The 20,492-nt window shown below is 43.4% G+C and overlaps 1 protein-coding gene across 7 annotated transcripts in view; it reads right to left on the bottom strand.

Moving 5' to 3' along the window:
• Positions 1-16,318: 16,318 nt before the first annotated feature.
• zfhx3 (zinc finger homeobox 3) overlaps positions 16,319-20,492 on the bottom strand; it is a 589,682-nt gene continuing 585,508 nt past the window's right edge. For all 7 annotated transcript variants that reach the window (XM_038806373.1, XM_038806374.1, XM_038806376.1 and 4 more), the window contains one exon: positions 16,319-19,076. In XM_038806373.1, the coding sequence (XP_038662301.1) occupies positions 17,515-19,076 (1,562 nt within the window). In that variant the 3' untranslated portion in view covers positions 16,319-17,514. The remainder of the gene's footprint in view (positions 19,077-20,492) is intronic.

Below are 20,492 nucleotides of genomic sequence, written 5' to 3'. Positions count from 1 at the left end.
TCAAACCCACGTATCCACCCCATACCCGTAACCCAACAACCCCCCCCCCCCCTTCACCTTACTTTTAAGGGCACTACGGGCAATTTAGCATGGCCAATCCACCTAACCCGCACATCTTTGGACTCATCTCTTTACGTTCAACACGGATGAACTCACTCTGACTTACTTCTTTTACTATTGCATGATGTGTATCTATTTTACTAATACTCTGTGCCCCCCCTCCCCCTGACAAACTAGTTTAAACTCCTTCCAAAAGCACAATCAAATTTACTTGCAAGGTTGTTGGTCCCAATGTGGTTCAGGTGCAGCCAGTCCCTCTTGTACATGTCCCACCTGCCCCAGAAACGGTCCCAGTGATCCAAGAATCTAAAACCCTCTCTCCTGCACCAACTCTTGAGCCAAGAATTCATCTGCCCTATTTTCCTATTTCCATACTCGCTAGCACGTGGCACCGGGAGTAATCCAACGATTATAGCCTTAGAGCTTCAGCTTTTTAATCTACTGCCTAGCTCCCTGAATTCCTGATGCAAGATCTCATCCTGCATTCTACCTACATCATTGGTACCAACATTTACCACAACCACTGATTTTTACCCTCCCCTTTTAGGATGCCCTGCAAATGTTCAGTGACATCCGTGACTCTGGCATTAGGAAGGTAACACACCAACCTGGAGTCACGTCCTTGGCCGCAGAAACGCTTGTCTGCTCCTCTGACTAATGAATCCCCTATTACTATTGTTCTTCCTTTCTTCTCCCCTCCGCACAGTCAATGTGCCAGAAGCTTGGCTCTGACTGCGCTCCTCTGGTGTACCAGCACCCTAATTAGCTTCCAGAATGGAATACCGATTTGGGAGCGGGACCCCAGGACTCCTGCACCACTTGCCTCTATTCTCATCAATCCCTGTATAATTGAAGCAAGATATTCCTGCTCCTTTTCTTGCTATGAAGGGGAACATACCATTTGTCTTCTTCACCGCCTGCTGCATGCTTACTTTCAGCGACTGATGTACGAGCACGTCCAGGTCTCGATGCACATTCCCGCCTCTCAATCCATTCAGCTAATGTGCCTTCCTGTTTTTACTACCAAAGTGCATAACCTCACATTTATCCACATTATACTGTATCGGCCATGCATTTGCCCATTCACTCAACTTGTCTAATCACACTGAAGCATCTCTGCATCCTCCTCACAGGTCACCTTCCCACCCAGTTCAAGCAACACATCGATTTTTAAATTCCCATGCTCCGTTTCAAATTCCTCCTTGGCCTCCAACTGGATTGAGGTCAGGCACAATGAATCCCTGCCTCCTTTTCAATGGGATTTGCTCAATTTATGCCTATAGATCAGGTGAACCACATTGAAATATCACCTAGGGAAATGTATTCAATTAGAATCATAGAATAGTCATAGAATCTCAACAGTGCAAAAGGAGACCATTTAGCCTATTGAGTCAGCACCAACCCTCCAAAAGAGCACCCTATCTAGGACCACTACCCCACCCTCTCCCCCTAACTCCATAACCTAATCTGCACATCATTGGACACTAAAGGGCAATATAGCATGACCAATCCACCTAACCTGATGTTTTTGGACCATGGGAGGAAATTGGAGCACCCAGAGGAAACCCACGCAGACATGCGGAGAATGTGCAAACTCCACACAGACAGTGACCTAAAGCTAGAACTGAACCCGGGTCCCTGGTGCTGTGAGTAAGCAGTGCTAACCACTGTGCCACCGTTTTGCCCCAAATTAAGAAAACAAAAGTAACATTTGCAATATACAACTGGCAGGTATTGACCATCTCCAACAAGAGAAGATCTAACCATCGCCCCCTTGGCATTGAATGGCATTTCCACCACTGAATTCCCCACTATCAACATCCTGGGATGACCATAGCCAGAAACGGAACTGGATTGACCATTTAAATATTGTGGCTGTTCAAAGGCTAGGAATCCTGCGGTGAGTAACTTGCCCCTTGACACCTCAATATCTACAAGATAAGTCAGGAGTGTAAGCAAAACTCTCCACTTGCCTGGATGAGTGCAGCTCCAACAACACTCAAGCAGCTTGACACCATCCAGGACAAAGCAGCCTGCTTGATTGCTCCTCCTTCCACAAACATTAGCAGCCATGTGTACCATCTACAAGATGCATTGTAGGAACTTACTTAGACAGCACCGTCCAAACCCATGACCATTACCATCCAGAAGGACAAGAGCAGCAGATACTTGGGAACCCCATCACCTGGAGCTTCCCCTCCAAGGTACTCACCAACCTGACTTGGAAATATATTGCCGTTCCTTCACTGTCGCTGGGTAAAAATCTTGGAACTCCCTCCCTAACAGCAGCGGTTCAAGAATACCACCTTCTGAAGGGCAAGTAGGGGTGGACAATAAATGCTGTTCCAGCCAGCGAAGCCAACATGCCACAAATGAATTAAAAAGCTAAAACTATCCATGTGATATTGATCCTCGCAGAAACTTTAATCTGTTGGAAATATTTACCTACATCATCCTTTTATGATGGGTTTTGTGAAGTTAGATGTTTATTTAATCTTGAAGTTGCTTGTTAAAATTATTCGAGCAAACTTGGCCTTTTGATGTGGGATGCAGGCATTGTGGTGATGGGTGGACCATTTAATAATGATCAACAAATATATATAATCAATAATAATACATATAATATAAATATATATATACATAGAGAGAGAGAGAGAGAGAGAGAGACTACCTGGTCTGCATACTGGAACCACAGGCTAATCTGGAACAAATTTGCAGGGCATTGATGCAGAGGGAGTTAGAGCTCTTTGCCGATATTTTACAACCTGGCCGATCTGGGGTTAAATACTCTCAATTTAACTATGCAACAATGAAATGCATGAATTCACAATTAAGATCTTAGCAAGGAAACAGCAGACTTCTTACTTTTTTCAAACTAATTTTGGCAGATAGTAATCCGCAAATCAGTGCAACACAGGGACAATTAGTCTGGAAGCACTTTCTACTGACATTATACTACGTTCCATATTTTACTCGTGGCAAGATTTTTATTAAAACTATCCGAGGAAAATATGGTCGTGGGATATCTGTTCAGAGTAGAAATTGGTAACAAAGTGAGCTACAATTGAGGTAAAACACTGAGCCTCGCCCCCCCAAAAAAACACATCCAAAAGTCATTTATTAAAGAATTTCAAAACAAGAAAATTTATATCTGTCCTGGAATTAGTTTGAGGTAAGGAACCTAAAGGGCTGGACCACCTTGTATTTCGAGACTACTAACTACCTTGTTTGTTGTACCTGATGATGAAGCTAAACTACGAGGTGAATTTCCTTAGTATACAGCTTTGTGAAGTGCAGGTTGATGTTTACTTTAAAGGAGGACACTTTTGGAACCTTGAGAGATTTTCAACGTAATTGTATTCTTAATCATATCTTGCTTTTATTAATGTTGGCGACTTAATTATGCAAGAATTTAGAATACCGATTGCAATATCCCACTGGAGTAAAGGACCAATTGTTCTATCTTCTCAGGGTGTGCAGCTGGGATCAGGAAATCAGCCCCCACTCAATTTAAATCAGTCAAGCATCACACCAATGTCTTTCATGACTGGGCATTTCCAAACCAGCATCCTAAAACCATTAATTGTCTTGACAGCTTTCCCATCTAGGTATAACTTTATTATCCATTTTCATCGGACTTGCTTTACTTAACAAAGTCTTCCATTCAGAAAAAAGCTTTATCTCTGGAATTATACACCACCATATTCACTCTTGGGGACAACCAATTCACTGCCTATCACCAGGACATTTGTTGTACTCTCACTTTAGCACTTTTCAAACATCACTGACAAGCTAAGCTCCCCTATGAGTCAACTGACCTTGCTACTAGTCTTACTGCTAAGACCAATCTTACTTACTTGTGGAATTTCAACACAGAAATGTCGAGGAAACATTGCCCAAACTGTACTGATGATCACTATGCTATACAAGGTTTAGAACCTTACCAATTCTGCCTTACGGCATCAGAACAGAAATGTAAAGGATATATTTAGGCTACAAAGTTATTAGTGGTGTAGAAAATTCTGTTACGCACTGTCGATATACTGGGAGAGCCGGTCTTGAAAAAGACTCCAATCTGAATAGAAATATTCCCTCATGGGGATAGTAGTGGCACACGTTTTGGGTGGACACCCCACACATGGAGTGAAAATCCAGTATGGCGTCAACCTGGTGTGCAGTGTGCGAAGGGTTTTCATTGAAATATTTTTAACTGCAGGTTTCATCCCCCCCCCCCCCAACTCTCTACCGGTTTTCATTTCTAACTTTTGGAACAGGTCTGCATTTGCAGGTGTGCGCACAGTCCCAAACAGAGGGGTTGAAATTCCATTCAGGCAAGAGCCCAACAGTGGAAACAGGAATTGGGCTGGCTGGAAACTACAGTCCAGTCTCAGACTATGATGTAAATGCACACTAAAACAAAAGGTAGCAGTCGCCCCGTTCTCACCAGATTGGCTGCTTTCTGATCAAGAGTACTGGTGATCTCTTATCACTAATATATCCCTCATGATAGTGTTGCACTGTGGCTGTACACTGATCTGTTTTACATCTTTGAATGCTGATTATCCATAAAAATTCAAGGCTTGAAAAGCTGAAAAATGCAGTTTGAGCAGCAGAGAAACAATTTGGCAGCCCCATCTGGACTTTGCTCCTACATTTGCCAACAAATCACCCTGCTATGCCCTTCACATTTCTGATGCATCTATTTCATGAAAAATTGACTTTACTGATCACAGCAATTTATATCAGTAGTTAAATTCTACATGGGATTGTTTTGTTATCTAATCAAAATTTAAATGCTGTATAATCTACATTTGAAGCTATCAGAGCAATGGAATGCAAGTGCTTAAACATATGATGGCAAAGTAATTGCTTGATACTGCACCTGCTTTAAAATAGATGCATGAACATGCAATGTGGCACATTGCACCTCCAAATTATGCTGCCCGCTTAATTGATAAAGGCTCCCGTGTAGATGTCCGGGACCAACAGGGGCTGGCACTGCTGCATTCAGGGTAATAGTGTCCATGTGCGATCGAATCAGCAGTCCTCAATGTGACTGCTGGAGGCTGTCACTGAAAGATAAGTTTTTTTAAAATGTTTTAGCCGGAGCCAGGAGGAGCGGGAGTGGATTCAGTGAACTAATTCAATCAGGGACATTAACTGCAACCCCTCAAGTAGAGTATAGAACACAGAACAGTACAACACAGTACAGGCCCTTCAGCCCACGATGTTGTGCCGATCATTTATCCTAATCTAAGATCAACCTAACCTACACCCCTTCAACTCACTGCTGTCCATGTGCCTGTCGAAGAGTCGCTTAAATGTCCCTAATGACTCTGACTCCACCGCCTCTGCTGGCAGTGCATTCCACACACCCACCACTCTCTGTGTAAAGAACCTACCTCTGACATCTCTCCTATACCTTCCTCCAATCACTTTAAAATTATGTCCCCTCATGACAGCCATTTCCACCCTGGGGAAAAGTCTCTGGCCATCCACTCCATCCATGCCTCTCATCACCTTGTACACCTCTAGCAAGTCACCTCTCTGCCTTCTTTGCTCCAGTGAGAAAAGCCCTAGCTCCCTCAACCTTTCTTCATAAGACATGCCCTCCAGTCCAGGCAGCATCCTGGTAAATCTCCTCAGTACCCTCGCCAAAGCATCCACATCCTTCCTATAATGAGCAGACCAGAACTGGACAAAATATTCCAAGTGTGGTCCAACTAGAGTTTTATAAAGCTGCAGCAAAACCTTGCGGCTCTTAAACTCAATCCCGCTGTCAAAGAAAGCCAACACACCATAAGCCTTAACAACCCTGTCAACCTGGGTGGCAACTTTGAGGGATCTATGTACGTGGACCCCAAGATCCCTCTGTTCCTCCACACTTCCAAGAATCCTGCCTTTAACCCTGTATTCAGCACTCAAATTCGACCTTCCAAAATGAATCACTTGACATTTATCAAGGTTGAACTCCATCTGTCACTTCTCAGCCCAGCTCTGCATCCTGTCAAAGCCCTGTTGTAACCTGCAACAGCCCTCGACACTATCCACAACTCCACCAACCTTTGTGTCATCGGCAACCTTACTAACCCACCCTGCCACTTCCTCATCCGAGTCATTTATAAAAACCACAAAGAGCAGAGGTCCCAGAACAGATCCTTGCGGGACACCACTGGTCACCGACCTCCAGGCGGAATACTTTCCATCCACTTCCACTTGCTGTCTTCTTTTGGCCAACCAATTCTGTATCCAGACAGCCAAATTTCCCTCTATCCCATGCCTCCTAACTTTCTGAAAGAGCCTACCATGGGGAACCGTATCAAATGCCTTACTGAAATCCATAGACACCACATCCACTGCCCGACCTTCATCAATGTGTCTTGTCACATCCTCAAAGAATTCAATGAGGCTTGCGAGGCATGACCAGCCCCTCACAAAGCCATGCTGACTATCTTTAATCAAACTATGTTTTTCTAAATAATCATAAATCCTATCTCTTAGAATCCTTTCCAATATTTTGCACACCACAGACATAAGACTGATGGGCCTGTGGTTCCCAGGGATTTCCCTATTCCCTTTCTTTAACAGGGGAACAACATTCGCTTCCCTCCAATCATCCAGTACTACTGCAGTGGAGAGTGCGGTCACAAAGATCATCGCCAAGGGCGCAGTAATCTCCTCCCTCGCTTCCCGTAGTAACCTTGGGTATATCCCGTCAGGCCCAGGGAACTTATCTATCCTGATGCTTTTCAAAAGTTCCAGCACATCCTCCTTCTTAATATCAACTTGTTTAAGTCTATGAACCTGTTCACACTGTTCTCCTGAGCAACAAGGTCCCTCTGTCTAGTGAATACTGAAGCAAAATATTCATTTAGGGCCTCCCCCTTCTCCTCAGACTCTCGGCACAAGTTCCCTCCACTATCCCTGATCGGCCCTACTCTCACTCTGATCATCCTCTTATTTCTCACATAAGTGTCAAACGCCTTGGGGGTTTCCCTAATCCTTCCCGCCAAGGCTTTTTCGTGCCCCCTTCTAGCTCACCTCAGTCCATTTTTGAGTTCCCTCCTGGCTACCTTGTAACCCTCTAGAGCCGAGTCAGATCCTTGTTTCCTCAACCTTATGTAAGCTTCCTTCTTCCTCTTGACTAGAAGCACCACTTCTCTTGTCATCCAAGGCTCCTTCACCTTACCATTCCTTCCTCGTCTCAGTGGGACAAAACGATCCACACTCGCAGCAAGTGCTCCTTAAACAACCCCTACATTTCTGTTGTGCATTTCCCCAAGAGCAATTGTTCCCACTTTCTGCTCCTCAGCTCCTGTCTAGTAGCAGTATAATTTCCCCTCCCCCAATTAAATACCTTCCCATACTGTTGTTTCCTATCCCTCTCTATGACTATGGTAAAGGTCAAGGAGTTGTGGTCACTGTCACAGAAATGCTTTCCCACCAAGACATCTGACACCTGGCCTGGTCCGTTGCCAAGCATCAAGTCCAATATGGCTTCCCCGAGTCAGCCTATCTACATATTGAGTCAGGAATCCTTCCTGTACACACCTGACAAAATCTGCTCCATCCAAACCATTTGCACTATGGAGGTTCCAGTCAATATTAGGGAAGTTTAAGTCACCCATGACAACAACTCTGTTACTTCTGCGCTTTTCCAAGATCTGCCGCCCAATCTGTTCCTCTATCTCTCTGCTGCTATTGGGGTGTCTATAGAAAACTCTCAATGAAGTGACAGCTCCTTTCTTGTTTCTGACTTCCACCCATACGGACTCAGTAGACAAACCCTCCTCAACTACCTCCTTTTCTGCAGCTGTGGTGCACTCCCTAATTAACAGTGCCACTCCCCCTCCTCTTTTACCTCCCTCCCTATTCTTCTGAAAACATCTAAACCCCAGAACATCTGACAACCATTCCTGCCCCTGTGAAATCCATGTCTCCATAATGGCCATAACATCGTAGTTCCCAGTACTGATCCATGCTCTAAGTTCATCTCCCTTATTCCTGACACTCCTTGCATTGAAACAGACACACTTTAACCCATAAACCATTATGGGCAGGATATTCTGCTTGTGCCCGCCCAGAGGCCGGAAATTACTGCCTCTGGTCAACAGGCTTTTGAAAGGTCCGTCAAATTGTCCATCCCACCTGCGACAATTCCCGCAACAGGTGGGACCAGAAGATTGACCCCTATATTCTGACCATTAAATCAATAACTTTCAAATAGGAGTTAATTGAGTTGACTTTTATGAACAAAGAAGAACATGAGGAAATTGGAGTTGCTAATGTTCTACTGCGTATTATCATGTCACACCTGGTTTACTTTAAACTGCATTGGGTCATGAATTCTGAAAACTAGGCTTTCAGGAATGACTAAAAGGCCTTTGAGACACTTGTAGCATTTCAAATTATTATATTTACATGGTTTTGTTTCCATTGGTAGCATATTAATATGCCTGCATATAACGTGTTCTCCTCTGTTTGAACAGTTGTTAACCCAATAATTGCAAAAAGGATTCTTACACAAATGTAATTGAGTGTTTTGCAATTAGAGAAAATTAAACTCCATAATGTCTTAGAATTGTGCGTCTTTTAATAAAACAACTTAATGGCAAAAAAGATTTACACATGTGTAATGATCAGGGTGTATATGTTTTACTGCATCTCATTACTATGCAATTATCATGGTGGTTAACTCTTTTAGACAAAGAGTTTTAGCAATTTCTTGTCAATTGCTTATGAATATGGTTAATTCAATTACTGACTATCCTCAAAACAATGGCCAGTACATATATTGAGACTAAATAGCAGTACTGTGGTTTATCTCTCATTCTATCATGTGTAGATATGGCAATTAGCGTTCAAATCTAGTGGGGTAGGAATTCAATCTATAGCCATCTGTTCGTCTGGCATAAAATCACTGTAAAACCTCCGAATTTTCCAGTCTTGATCTCGTGTCCAACCAGTGTCAGAATTGTTGCCATTTGAAATATTAGCTCAGGAAACTTTCATAGTTCCACCCGAAGTCAGCAGTGGTCTCATGAATATATTATTTAAGTCCAGTGTCTGGTTAAAGCCTACTTTTGCCAAAATAAATTGAGGGCCGGAAGCCTTAATTATTAAAACTGCCCACTATCCATTAGTGCCAAGAGTAAGGAAGCAGGCTTTATATGTCGCAGCATTAATTAGAGATTGCCAGCTGCATCCATTGAATTCTCTGCTAAACCTTACTAGACTGCTCGTGGGTATTTTTGTCCATGTGGGCTGCCCAAACAAGGTTTTCATAGAATCATAGACTTTACAGTGCAGAAGGAGATGGCCCATCGAGACTGCACCTGCCCTGGGAAAGAGCATCCTACTTAAGCCCACACCTCCACCCTATCCCTGTAAACCCAGTAACCCCACCTAACCTTGTTAGACACTAAGGGGCAATTTAGCATGGCCAATCCACCTAACCTGCACATCTTTGGACTGTGGGAGGATACCGGAGCACCCGGAGGAAACCCACGCAGTCACGGGGAGAAAGTGCAATCTCCACACAGACATTCACCCAAGGCCGAATTGAACCTGAGTCCCTGGAGCTGTGAGGCAGCAGTGCTAACCACTGTGACCGTGCCGCCCATAATGTTAGATAAAATGACTTTTTGAAACAGCAGGACAATTTCTCTGTGGGAGATTCTCCACAAGTAATGAGTGTGGCTCGGTCCAGCCTCGCATCTGAAGGATAAGGAAGAGAAAGCGCACAGTGGTCTCTAACTGCTGGGGAGAAAAGGGAAAGTGGGAATTTTACAGGTCTAACACCATGTGTACATTGAGGGACTTGAGGCTGTTTTCGTTAGAGAGAAGAAGGTTAAGAGGTGACTTTATTGAGGCATACAAGATGACCAGAGGATTAGATAGGGTGGACAGTGAGAGCCTTTTTCCTCGGATGGTGATGTCTAGCACGAGGGGACAGAGCTTTAAATTGAGGGGAGATAGATATAGGACAGATGTCAGAGGTAGGTTCTTTACTCAGAGAGTAGTAAGGGCGTGGAATGCCCTGCCTGCAACAGTAGTGGACTCGCCAACAATAAGGGCATTTAAATGGTCATTGGATAGACATATGGATGATAAGGGAATAGTGTAGATGGGCTTTAGAGTGGTTTCACAGGTCGGCGCAACATCGAGGGCCAAAGGGCCTGTACTGCGCTGTAATGTTCTATGTTCTACATAGAGTCATAGATCTCTACAGCTTGGAAACAGGCCCTTTGGTCCAGCTTGTCCATGCCGCCCAGTTTCTAACACTACGTTAGTCCCACTTGCTCACATTTGGCCCAAAAAACCTGTTCTCTGCATTCAACTGAGGGTCAGTGTGTCCAATGGCTGTGCTTCGCCCTCAATGCTGACTAACTGCAGCCCAGTGTCAGGTGATGCACTTCATTGCCCTTTCTCAATAGGAACGGGGTGTGGATATTTGGTTACCTTCTTACTGTCCATGTCTGCTCCCTCAGCCTGCAATGTCCTGCAAAAAGAAAGGGAGTGTGTACTGTGTGGCCTCGTGAAAGATCACTAAGGTATGTTTGGAATAATGCTGACAGTGTAGAAACGATGCTGGGGATGTGCGGGGGGGATTTTTTTGAAGACAGTAGCAGGTGAAGAGTGCATAAGCAGCAGTAGTGAATGGTCCAGTCATATATACGGTACAAAAGCAAGATACTGTGGCTGTTGTAAACTGAAATAAAAATAAAAAATGCTGGAAACACTCAGCAGGTCGGGATCTGTGTCGAGAAACAGAGGGTACGATCTGTCGGCCATGTCGCGTCCGACTGGGAACGGGATCGCAACGTGGCCGGTAGATGCTGGGAGAAGCATCCCGTGGGCTTCCCAGCAGCCAGTACACCTTGCGGATCTACCCAAATCCCATGAGGCAGCGCGACCAGAATCCAGCCCACAATTTACACCTACTCGAGCGTACTTGCTCGCAATCTACCGGCCTCCCCAGGGAGGCTTCAGTGCGGCGTCATTCAGTACTGGTCCACACAAACGTGGACCAGGTGGAACATTACCTGGGGGTGGGGGGGCTGGTCTCCTGGGCCATCAAAAGCCCCTGAGTGGTCAGGGACAGGGTGGCCCCCTGGCTCTCCCCCTGAAACACAGGCAACCTGGCTCTGCCCGGCTGGCACTTTGCCACAATGACTTCTGACACTGCAAGGACAATGGGAGCACTCCCAGGGTGTCAGTGCCAGGGTGGCATTGCGAAGGGTCAGGGTGTGTGGGGGGATGCAGGGCAGGTAAGGAGCGGCCTCTGGGTGGTTGGGGGGGGTGAAGGGTGGGCGTCCTGGAAGGGGGCAGCCCCCCATAGCTGGGTGTGTGGGGTAATGCCCACGTGTGTGTGTGTGTGTGTGTGTGGGGGGGGTGACATTGCCCGTCGGTGGGGGGGGGGGGGGGTGTGGGGGACCCTCAAGCTCACTCAGAGATCGGGGCACCCTTTCAAAATGGCGGCCTGATCTCTGAGGAGCCAGTCTGGCCAGTGAGTCCAGCTCCCCAGTGTGGGCTAAACTGGTGAAAAATTCCCCAGGGCCAAAGTCCGGGCGCCGGGCGGGTGCGACCAAAAAGTCCCGCCCTAAGTGTGGTTCGACAGCGGTGGGGAACTGCCTGCAGAGTCGGCGGGAGACTCCCAGCAAAACCCACCACAAATGACACTTAGGGCCAGATGTTTTGGCTGTTCACCGACTGGAAATTCCTGCCCGAGGTCAACGGACTTTAAATGGTCCCCGCCCCGTTCATGGCAATCTTCATCGGGCGTGGTCAAAACTCCTGTCCATAGAAATGTTTCCGTTAGATCGCGCCCAGAGTTAACTTTTCAGGTTAATTACCGTTCATCAGTAACCATTGGGGTACCTGACCTGTTGAGTGTTTTTAGCAATTTTGCTTTTATTTTGTGTAATACTGTGATTGGAACAGTGATGCAAGAAGGCTAAAGGTTTAAGTGCTGGAACTACAGGGTTAAGCAGTAATTGCAGAGATGCAAGTTGGGTGTCTTACCTTAATGGTCCAGTTTATTTAACTTCTTCTGGCTTTGCAACAAGTCCATGATACAATTCTTCTCACATTGGCCTGAAAAGTCATGTCTGTCGGCTGATACTGGGCAACTTGCCTTGGTGCCCTCCTGCTATTTTTGGGATTGGCTCCTTCCTCCTCACCTCTTCAACCAAAACCTTCAGAGCAGCATCTGAGAATCTTGGGTCGGGCTGGGGCTAGTCTTCCCTGCCCTTCCTATTCCTGCCATTCGCACGGTTTAGCAATGGTTCCATTCAGTAAAATCAAAGTGTAGCTGCCTTTTAAGATTTGCAGGCAGTCTTTAAATGCTGGCATTTGATTTTCTGACCCCCAATCAGAGGGAGAGTTGCCAATAAAAATGGCAAGTAGCGGCTGCAGCTCTCCAATCAAAATGAGCCACTTGTCCCAATTTTATTGCGTGCCTCGCCAATGTCATTGGGCGCTACACCCATTTTCGGCCTGCTTTTGGCAGAGGTTGAAAATTCCCCCCCCCCCACCCCCAGTGTGTCTCGTAAAACTATGTTCACTCTGTCAAGTTTTATTTTATTGTAATTTTGCCAACAAAAAGAAATGCTTGACTGGAATAGTCAAAGCTAATTCGAAAACCAGAGGAATCATTAGAACCACAGGTCAACGTAGCATAAAAAGCAACTGTGAAACGCAACTATTTCCTTCTTGATACATTTACCAATGCTGCTATAGTACTGATTTTATGGAAAATTATTTTTAAAATGCAGCATGATACCAGCAATGTTCAGACTGGCAACCTGACAGCACATTGTAACCAAACCAGGGGTGGCGGCAGGGGGGGGGGGGGGGCGTCTGCCACTTCTGGCTCAACTCTCACTCTTTGGGGGTTTGCATCAGCCATTATGCAACCACATTCCATTGGATAGCCTGGGAACTTCATGAACTTGTTTTTGAATCACTTTTATGTTTGGAGTCCCATTTATTGCCTGTGTTTTCCTGGTGTTAATATGTCATTGACCTGGGGAGTGGACTACTTTGCTGCTCAAGCCAGCAATGCAGTTTTGGTCTGCCAGATGCCCATCGCATTCTACAGGTACTGGATCAGAGACTGGAATCTATCGTATAATTTTAAAAGTTACCCAGGCTTAGAACACTTTTAAAAATGTTTGCCTTGTGCACTTATTCATAGTGAGGAAACCAAGTCCGTGCCAGACCTCTATTTTGAGAGCTTTTCTGACATGCAACTTCATTGTACAATGTTCTCCACAAATTAGGCATACAAATTAATATTCCTCAGGTGACCTACTCAGTAACTTTGCTAGTTTGCCAACCTTGCCAGTAACTTGTGTCACAAGCCATGATACTCATTCAATCCTGTTTGCCCTGGCTGCAATACTTACGCTAATAATGATCTCCACATGGTAAACACATGTTGTATTGCAACATATTATTACCACATGGAGATCAAAGGATTATTAGTATGACAAAAGAGGTCAGGTTCGATGCCGACTGGTTAAAAACTAAAATATTTCTGCATATATTTGACTTGCAAAGATTGGAGCAGACATTCACTATACTACTTTAATGATCACCACCTGGTCAAAACAGGTGGGAATCTCGGCTCGTAATGTCAGAGGCTTCGTCGCTCACCTAGCATTTTAATAGACTGTGGATATAAATGGGGGAATTGGTTCGTGCAAATCCATTTCTGCAGTTTTGAAGAAGACATGTTATATATTACTGTAAAGCCTTTGCAACACACTGATGTCACCATGTTGCTGCTTCCATTGTGGAGTGGAAGATGGGACCAGCAGCCTAGAAATGGGGACTGAATGCAGTTTAAAACAAACCAAGGGGACTTCAGCCCAAATTGTGATATACGGTGTGCCCTACTAACATGACATGGTCAACATGTGGACATGTGCAGGTGTATGAAACCGCTACCTGTGGTTTTCAGACTTTTCTGCAAACAGGTGGAATGGACTGTGAGGCCTCCCATGATCTGCCTGCACCTGTGCGAAAATGGCATCAATATCTCACCAGTACGACAGCATAATGGCGAGATTGGTTATCTATTGTGTTCTTTTGAATGGGATCAAGAGTCATTTCTTAAATGAGTGAATAACATTACCAAACACAAGGCTTTGCTCATACTGGGTTTTTTTTAATGTATCACAATGAGCAAGAAACATACTTGATGAAGTATTTTCAAAGGAGTATATTCAATTACCATCTACAATCAACTTAACTATGACAACAAGGTTTGTGACAAAATTTTTAAAGTTCGAAATCCACGTGGTTGTTAGTTTCCATGATTTTGGTACAGTTGAAATTTTTTTCATTATTGTTACAGTAACAAAAAAACTAACAAGACTACATTATAGAAAAAACATCAAGAACATCATTTTTGGTTTAACTTGCTCTTTTTTGTACATTGCAAGGCTGGAGATACCTCTTTCACCTCAGGGTAATGTTTCCAAAGTTGCCCAAGATGTAAAAGTCAATGCTGTTCACAGTGGGCAGTTTCTCCACAAGAACGACAATAATCTTCTTTATTGTCCAAGAACTTAGATACATCAAGTATGCTGACTTGTGTTAATGCTTCTCTTGTCTTATTCTTTTTCCCCATGCCACAAAAAATGGACACTTTTAATGTGGCATCATTCTCATTGCTTAAAGCTTTGGCCACATTCATATATAGTTAAATAATTTTTTTTCAAAAAACTGCTCAGTGCTTTTTTCCAGCTCCGTGTTTCAGTACTGGTGGTGCCTTTAGATGCAAATATGTCCTGTCCACTTTTCACCTGTACGTCTTGCTACGTTTAACTGTAAAACCTGGGGTAGCCTGACCCACACAATTATTAGTCTTTGTAAATGGTAGAGTACAAGTGCTACTGAACAGACTTTGGAAACAAAGGTCAGAGTTCCAAGAAAATACAAACCAGAAAATTGCACCTTAAGAGGCCATGTCATAGTATATAAAGATAAAAAACATAAAACAAACCAGTATTTAAAATATAATGCTAGTGTTAAAATGTTAACAGTTAATATGAGGAAAATTATGTATGATACAGAAACATACTAACGTACAAATTAACAGTTAAATGCCGAATATATTTCATAGAATCACATCAAAAACAAAACAAAAACAAAAACTGTACAACCTTGGAATAAAATTTTTCATCTTGTGGGAGCTATTTTCTCTTAACCTCATTTAGAAAAGATTTTGATTTTTTCCGTTTTTTGAACATTATCGGATATCTTTATGTAAAATAGGCCTACTTTTAAATGTAATTTAAACTTCTGTCACCTCTGAAACTGAAGAGTTACACTATCTGCATGTAATTATTATAAAAAAATCATTTTTGCACTGTGCACAAGCCTGATTATGAATATGTACAACAGCTTATTGACTACTTCAAAAAACAAAATAAAAAAAAACAAACAAAATTTTTTTTTTTAAACAAAACATCAGTCCCTGCAACAAACTCCAAGTTGATAGTTTGGAATGAACTGGAGTTCTGCAATTTTTATTGGCTTTTGACATTAGTAAAAGCATCAGCCAAACTGAACCATGGAAAGGTGTATTCACAGTCTAAAAACGTTCCATTTGCAACAGAAAGATGAAAAAAGGAATATCAAAAAAGCAAGGGCTAAAACTGATTTATTGGTTTCCAGTAAAGCTTAGCAAAAAGCAAGGTATAAGCAAGCATCTATTGTGTGACTACAACATTTGCAGCAAAAAAAAGATTTTGTTTTTAAAAAAGAGTTCAGACCTTTTTAATGCTAATTAAGTTTTGACATTAATGTGACTACAGAGATGTATATAACACAAGTGCCCAAATAACAAAGACATTTTCTTAAAAGATCACTATCTGATATTCTTGGTAGTTGCAGTGCCTTCTAACCACCACTGCACTTATTCCACAATACAAGGACAAACCTTTAAGTAAAAAGTTTTTTTTGGTATTTTTATTTGTTTTGTCTTAAGCCACACCTTTGCTTGCAGAAGAAGCAACGGTAGTGACCTGGATATTACCATTCCTTTTTTGATAATTTTTTATTAAATCAGAAGAACAAATTCTCAAGTATAAAGATGCCTCTTTTCATCTTTATGCACCAATGGTGAAAGTGTATGTCTTTGGATTTTGTTAAAGCGCGAGAATTTTTTCTCTTATGACAAAGAAAAAAATAATAATTAATCTCCTCCCTCCCTCCCTCCCTCCCCCCCCCCCCCCCCCCCCCCCAAAAAAAAGACCAGACTGCCGCCACACTACACAAAAAACAAATGTCTGCTTCATCGGAAAAATTTCCACAGCATCTACAAAAGCAGAGAGGTAAGTGCACAAAGGTTACAGACACAGGTAAATAATCAGTATGTTCCTTAAAGGTTCACAAAAAAATTGAAAAGGACCCTATCCACAAAAAATCTTTAAATTTACTTTTTTTTCTTCCTTCTATAAAACTAGAGCAAACCACCTTCAAAGAGGCAGGTGAGCGTTAAGGAAGGTTTCAAGGTTGGAAGGGGAAGGTGGGAAAGGAAGGAATACGACAGAAAAGCATAGACCAGTAACTTGATTCAATCTACCCTATAGGAATGAACAAGACAACATCAAAATGAAGAGCTTTCTGTTGGACAATACAAAAGCTAATGTACACAAAGGTTTTCAATCTACCATACTGTTTAGGTCATTTCCAATGCAACAAACTACTCAACACCAAAATGTTCATATCTATCATAAATACAGAAAGTTAGTTTTTCTTTTAAATTCGTTGTTATCTCAGCTACAAGTCCTCAACACTCTTGTGTTTTGGTGGCAATGGGAGTGCTTAATTATCCCTCAGATTATACAGCAGAAGAGCTATTCTTTGTAAATCCCCAGTAAAATGTGTTTAATATTTTAACTCTTTTGAATACTTTCTGCCCGTTTGAAAACAAAAATCTTCTTCTGGAACAAAAAAAATAAAAACAGGAAAAACAAACAAACAAAAAAGCAAAGTATGATTCTGAAAACAGAACAAGGTGTGAGCTATTGACCTGAGAATACAAGACATTACATTTTAGCTAGCCATTGGTATCCGAATGCTTACATAGCAAGAAATCTAAACTGTAAATGGTGGATTGTCATCCCATAAGGTACATGCTGACATCTGCTGTGCTATCAACTTAGGGCATGTTTGCACTGGGGAAATAAAGGGTTTCAGGTTCAAAGACCACTGTAATTAAATTGAGGCAGTTCATTGCTTTCTGGTTTTTGTCATTGCTCAGCTAACCATAGTACCTTCTAGCAACCAGTGTAACAGGTTTAGATGTTGCCAGCATATCAATATGAGACAACAATCCTGAAAGATTTTATTTTTTTGGTTAGAAGCTTTGGAATTGCAGTTAGTCTTTTTTGAAATTGGTTTGTTTTTTTTTATTAATCATATTGTCCATCTTCAAGCTTACAATCTGAAGGTGTCCATTCCTACACTAGTCAGACTACTGTCTCTGCGGCAGCTGGGGTCATTTGGACCCTCCAGCGGGCAATCCAGGCCATCTGACTTTTGGCTGAGCTCACTGTCAGACTCATCTGAATAGCCGTCTGTTGGTATAGAGGTCTGAACCCCTGAGGTGCTGCATGAACTTGAGGTAACTGTTGAAGATGAGGAGAGAGAAGGTAAAGAAGAGGGCTTCCTGACTGAGGCTCGGGAAAGAATGTTAGGCCAAGATTTTATGGAGGCATGGGGGGACAGGCTGGAGGAGGGGCTGTCGTTAGAGTGAGTGGCAGACTGCGAGGTAGATGCGGTGTTAGGATCGGGGAAGCAGGCTGAGTGAGGTAATAAACTAGCGTGCTCTTTGGCGTATCTTGCTGCTCGTTTGATTGTTCTGTGTTTGTGCAAGGTTGACTCGAGATGTTGACTTAGAGCTTCATCCCCGCTCAGTGTAGTATCACAGGCCAGGCAGTGGTAGGTGCTGGTGGGGACACGAAGCACCGTCTCTTGCAGATTTATCACAGACTGACCGAAGAAACATATTGACTGCAGGTGGCCCATGGCTGTCTCTTCATCAGTGAAGACCATCTGACACTTGCGACAGACCAACTTGTACTGCACCTTTGAAACAATGAACAGGTCAAGCGAGTCCGTACTTTTGCTTTCTGTTTGTTGCTGTTCTTCTGATTTTGAAAGGGATGTTTCTCTGGGAGCACTGGCTTGCTCTTCTGTTTTAATAGATTCTTTGGCGGATTCTTTATCTGGGGAAGCTGTTAGTTGTGGGGCGGGGACTTGGCTTGGTTTAGGCTGCTGCTTTGGCTGTTGCTGCTGCTGCTGCTGTTGCTGCTGCTGTTGCTGCTGTAGCTGTTGCTGTAACTGTTGCTGTAGCTGCTGTTGTTGCTGCTGCTGCTGTTGCTGCAACTGCCTCTGTTGCTGCTGGAGGGCATCTTGTAGACTTTGCTGATATTGCTGATATTGCTGCAGCAAAGAACCTGGTGACAGCCCCATCAGAGCTTGGGACAATGCTGGGTTGTAGGGGAAGAGACCCTCCATCCCATACATTGGTTGTAGATATCCTCCTTGAAGGGCTCCAGGAATCTGTGGGGCGTAATACGGAGAAAAGCCTGGCACAAAGTAGGGCAAAAACTGGCTGGTGAGCAGGGCAGGCGGATCAGAAGCCAGTGCAGTTTGCAGAGCTTGAAGCTGGGCTGGATCGACCACGTACTCCATGCCGGGAAGAGGTACTGATGTGCCAGCACTGTTATCATTTTTCTCCTTGTTTGTAGTGGGCACAGGGTCCATTTTATCTTTCTCCTTTTCTTTTGCCCTCTCACTTTCTTTGCTTTTACGTTGTTCGGGATGTTGTTGCTGGGTAGCCGATGCTGGACGTGGAGTCGTTGGGGTTGTCTGTGTTGGGGCCTGGGATGTCAGTGAAGTAGCTTGCTTGCTTGGCAGTCCAGTAGTAGGAAGGCCTGGGGAGGGTGCAGTTGAACCAGGAATGCCCAAAAGGTTAGGTTTAGGAGAAGTTAAAGCTAAAAATAAATACAAAGCAGAAGAAACATAAACACTAACAGATCCACAAAAATGCGAAGGAAAATTTTTTAAAGTTTGTTTTTCAATGTATACAACATTTTGCGGAACAATTACTGTTTTGTTCATGTGTGTGCCTTGCAACAAGAGTACAATTTAACAAATGCAAGTGGGTCTTTCATTTTTATGAGCCAATTTTGAGGCCAACAGTAATATGCAGCACTATCAGAAAGTTGTGCAGAGGCACACAAACAAATTCTGATGGCCAGGTTTTGGCATTGTTGCCTTTAGAGCTTCCACAAGCTCGTCAACCAATGTGCATTTATCCACTTAATCTTTCCTCTTTTTGATATTTACTTTCTTCCCATTCTTAATTTGGAACTTACTTCTCTAATTCCTTCACTGACTTGCAATGCATCATCATCCAGCTTGGACACATAACAGTGAGCTAGGGTCTTAGGCCTTTGCTGCTCATGAAGCAGTGATTGAGTCATTCAAAGGATGTGGGTGTCACTGGCTAGGTCAGCATTTATTGCCCATTGCTAATTGCCCTGGAGGAGAGGTGATGGTGAGCTGCCTTCTTGAACCGCTGTGGTCCACGTGGTGTAGGTACACCCATGGGTGTACTAGGGAGGGAGTTCCAGGATTTTGACCCAGCAACCTACGAATGAGTGCAGCACACTTGGCCTGCCCTCCTGCCCGGCTAAAGAATCTAGTTCCTTCCGAGCACCTTTCTTAGATATCTTACTGATGTTTCGGCACCAGCTGGACACAAATTGTTACTCATAAACCCTAATAATCATGGAACAGCTATTGGCAACGTACATTTGGTAGTCCAGGTATAACCATATTTTGTAAAATTTGAATTAAGTTTTTAATTGATAAATGCAAACGTTTGTGCAGCACTGAAGGAAACAGGTCAAGTGATACCCCTGGCATGTGCTCAGTTAGTTAGTCTCAAATGCGCCCCAAACAAACCTGTGGCTTGGGAAATGAAATTTAGCCAGAGCTCAGCTCCTCATCAGAATCTAGTACTGCAAATGTGCATGTATGGGTCATAGGTAAGAACTAGGTTCAACTGAGCTACTTTAGCTGTCCCAAAATGGAGAATTCAGTGCCAACACTTAGTGTGCAGCTGCATCAAACATGGATGTGAAGCATTAGAAAACCAGCAAAGTCAGTGTGGAACTTCATCTAAGTCCCTCCACTTTAAAAACGGGAGCAAAACAACAAATTTGAACCCTAATTTTAAACAATTACCATCTTATAAATTCATATCTTTTAATTGCTACAATGGTCAGAGATCACTGAAGGCCTATTTATTTTGAACATTTTGCTGGGTTAATCATCAGAGTTTGGAAGCAAGTAACAAGGAGATAAAAATGTGGGCCAGAATATGCAAAACTTGTCAAAATATG

Source organism: Scyliorhinus canicula, chromosome 9 (assembly GCF_902713615.1).
Source record: "Scyliorhinus canicula chromosome 9, sScyCan1.1, whole genome shotgun sequence".
Lineage (NCBI taxonomy): Eukaryota > Metazoa > Chordata > Chondrichthyes > Carcharhiniformes > Scyliorhinidae > Scyliorhinus > Scyliorhinus canicula.
Note: the sequence above shows the minus strand (reverse complement) of the source record. Positions and strands in the feature narration are given on the sequence as shown.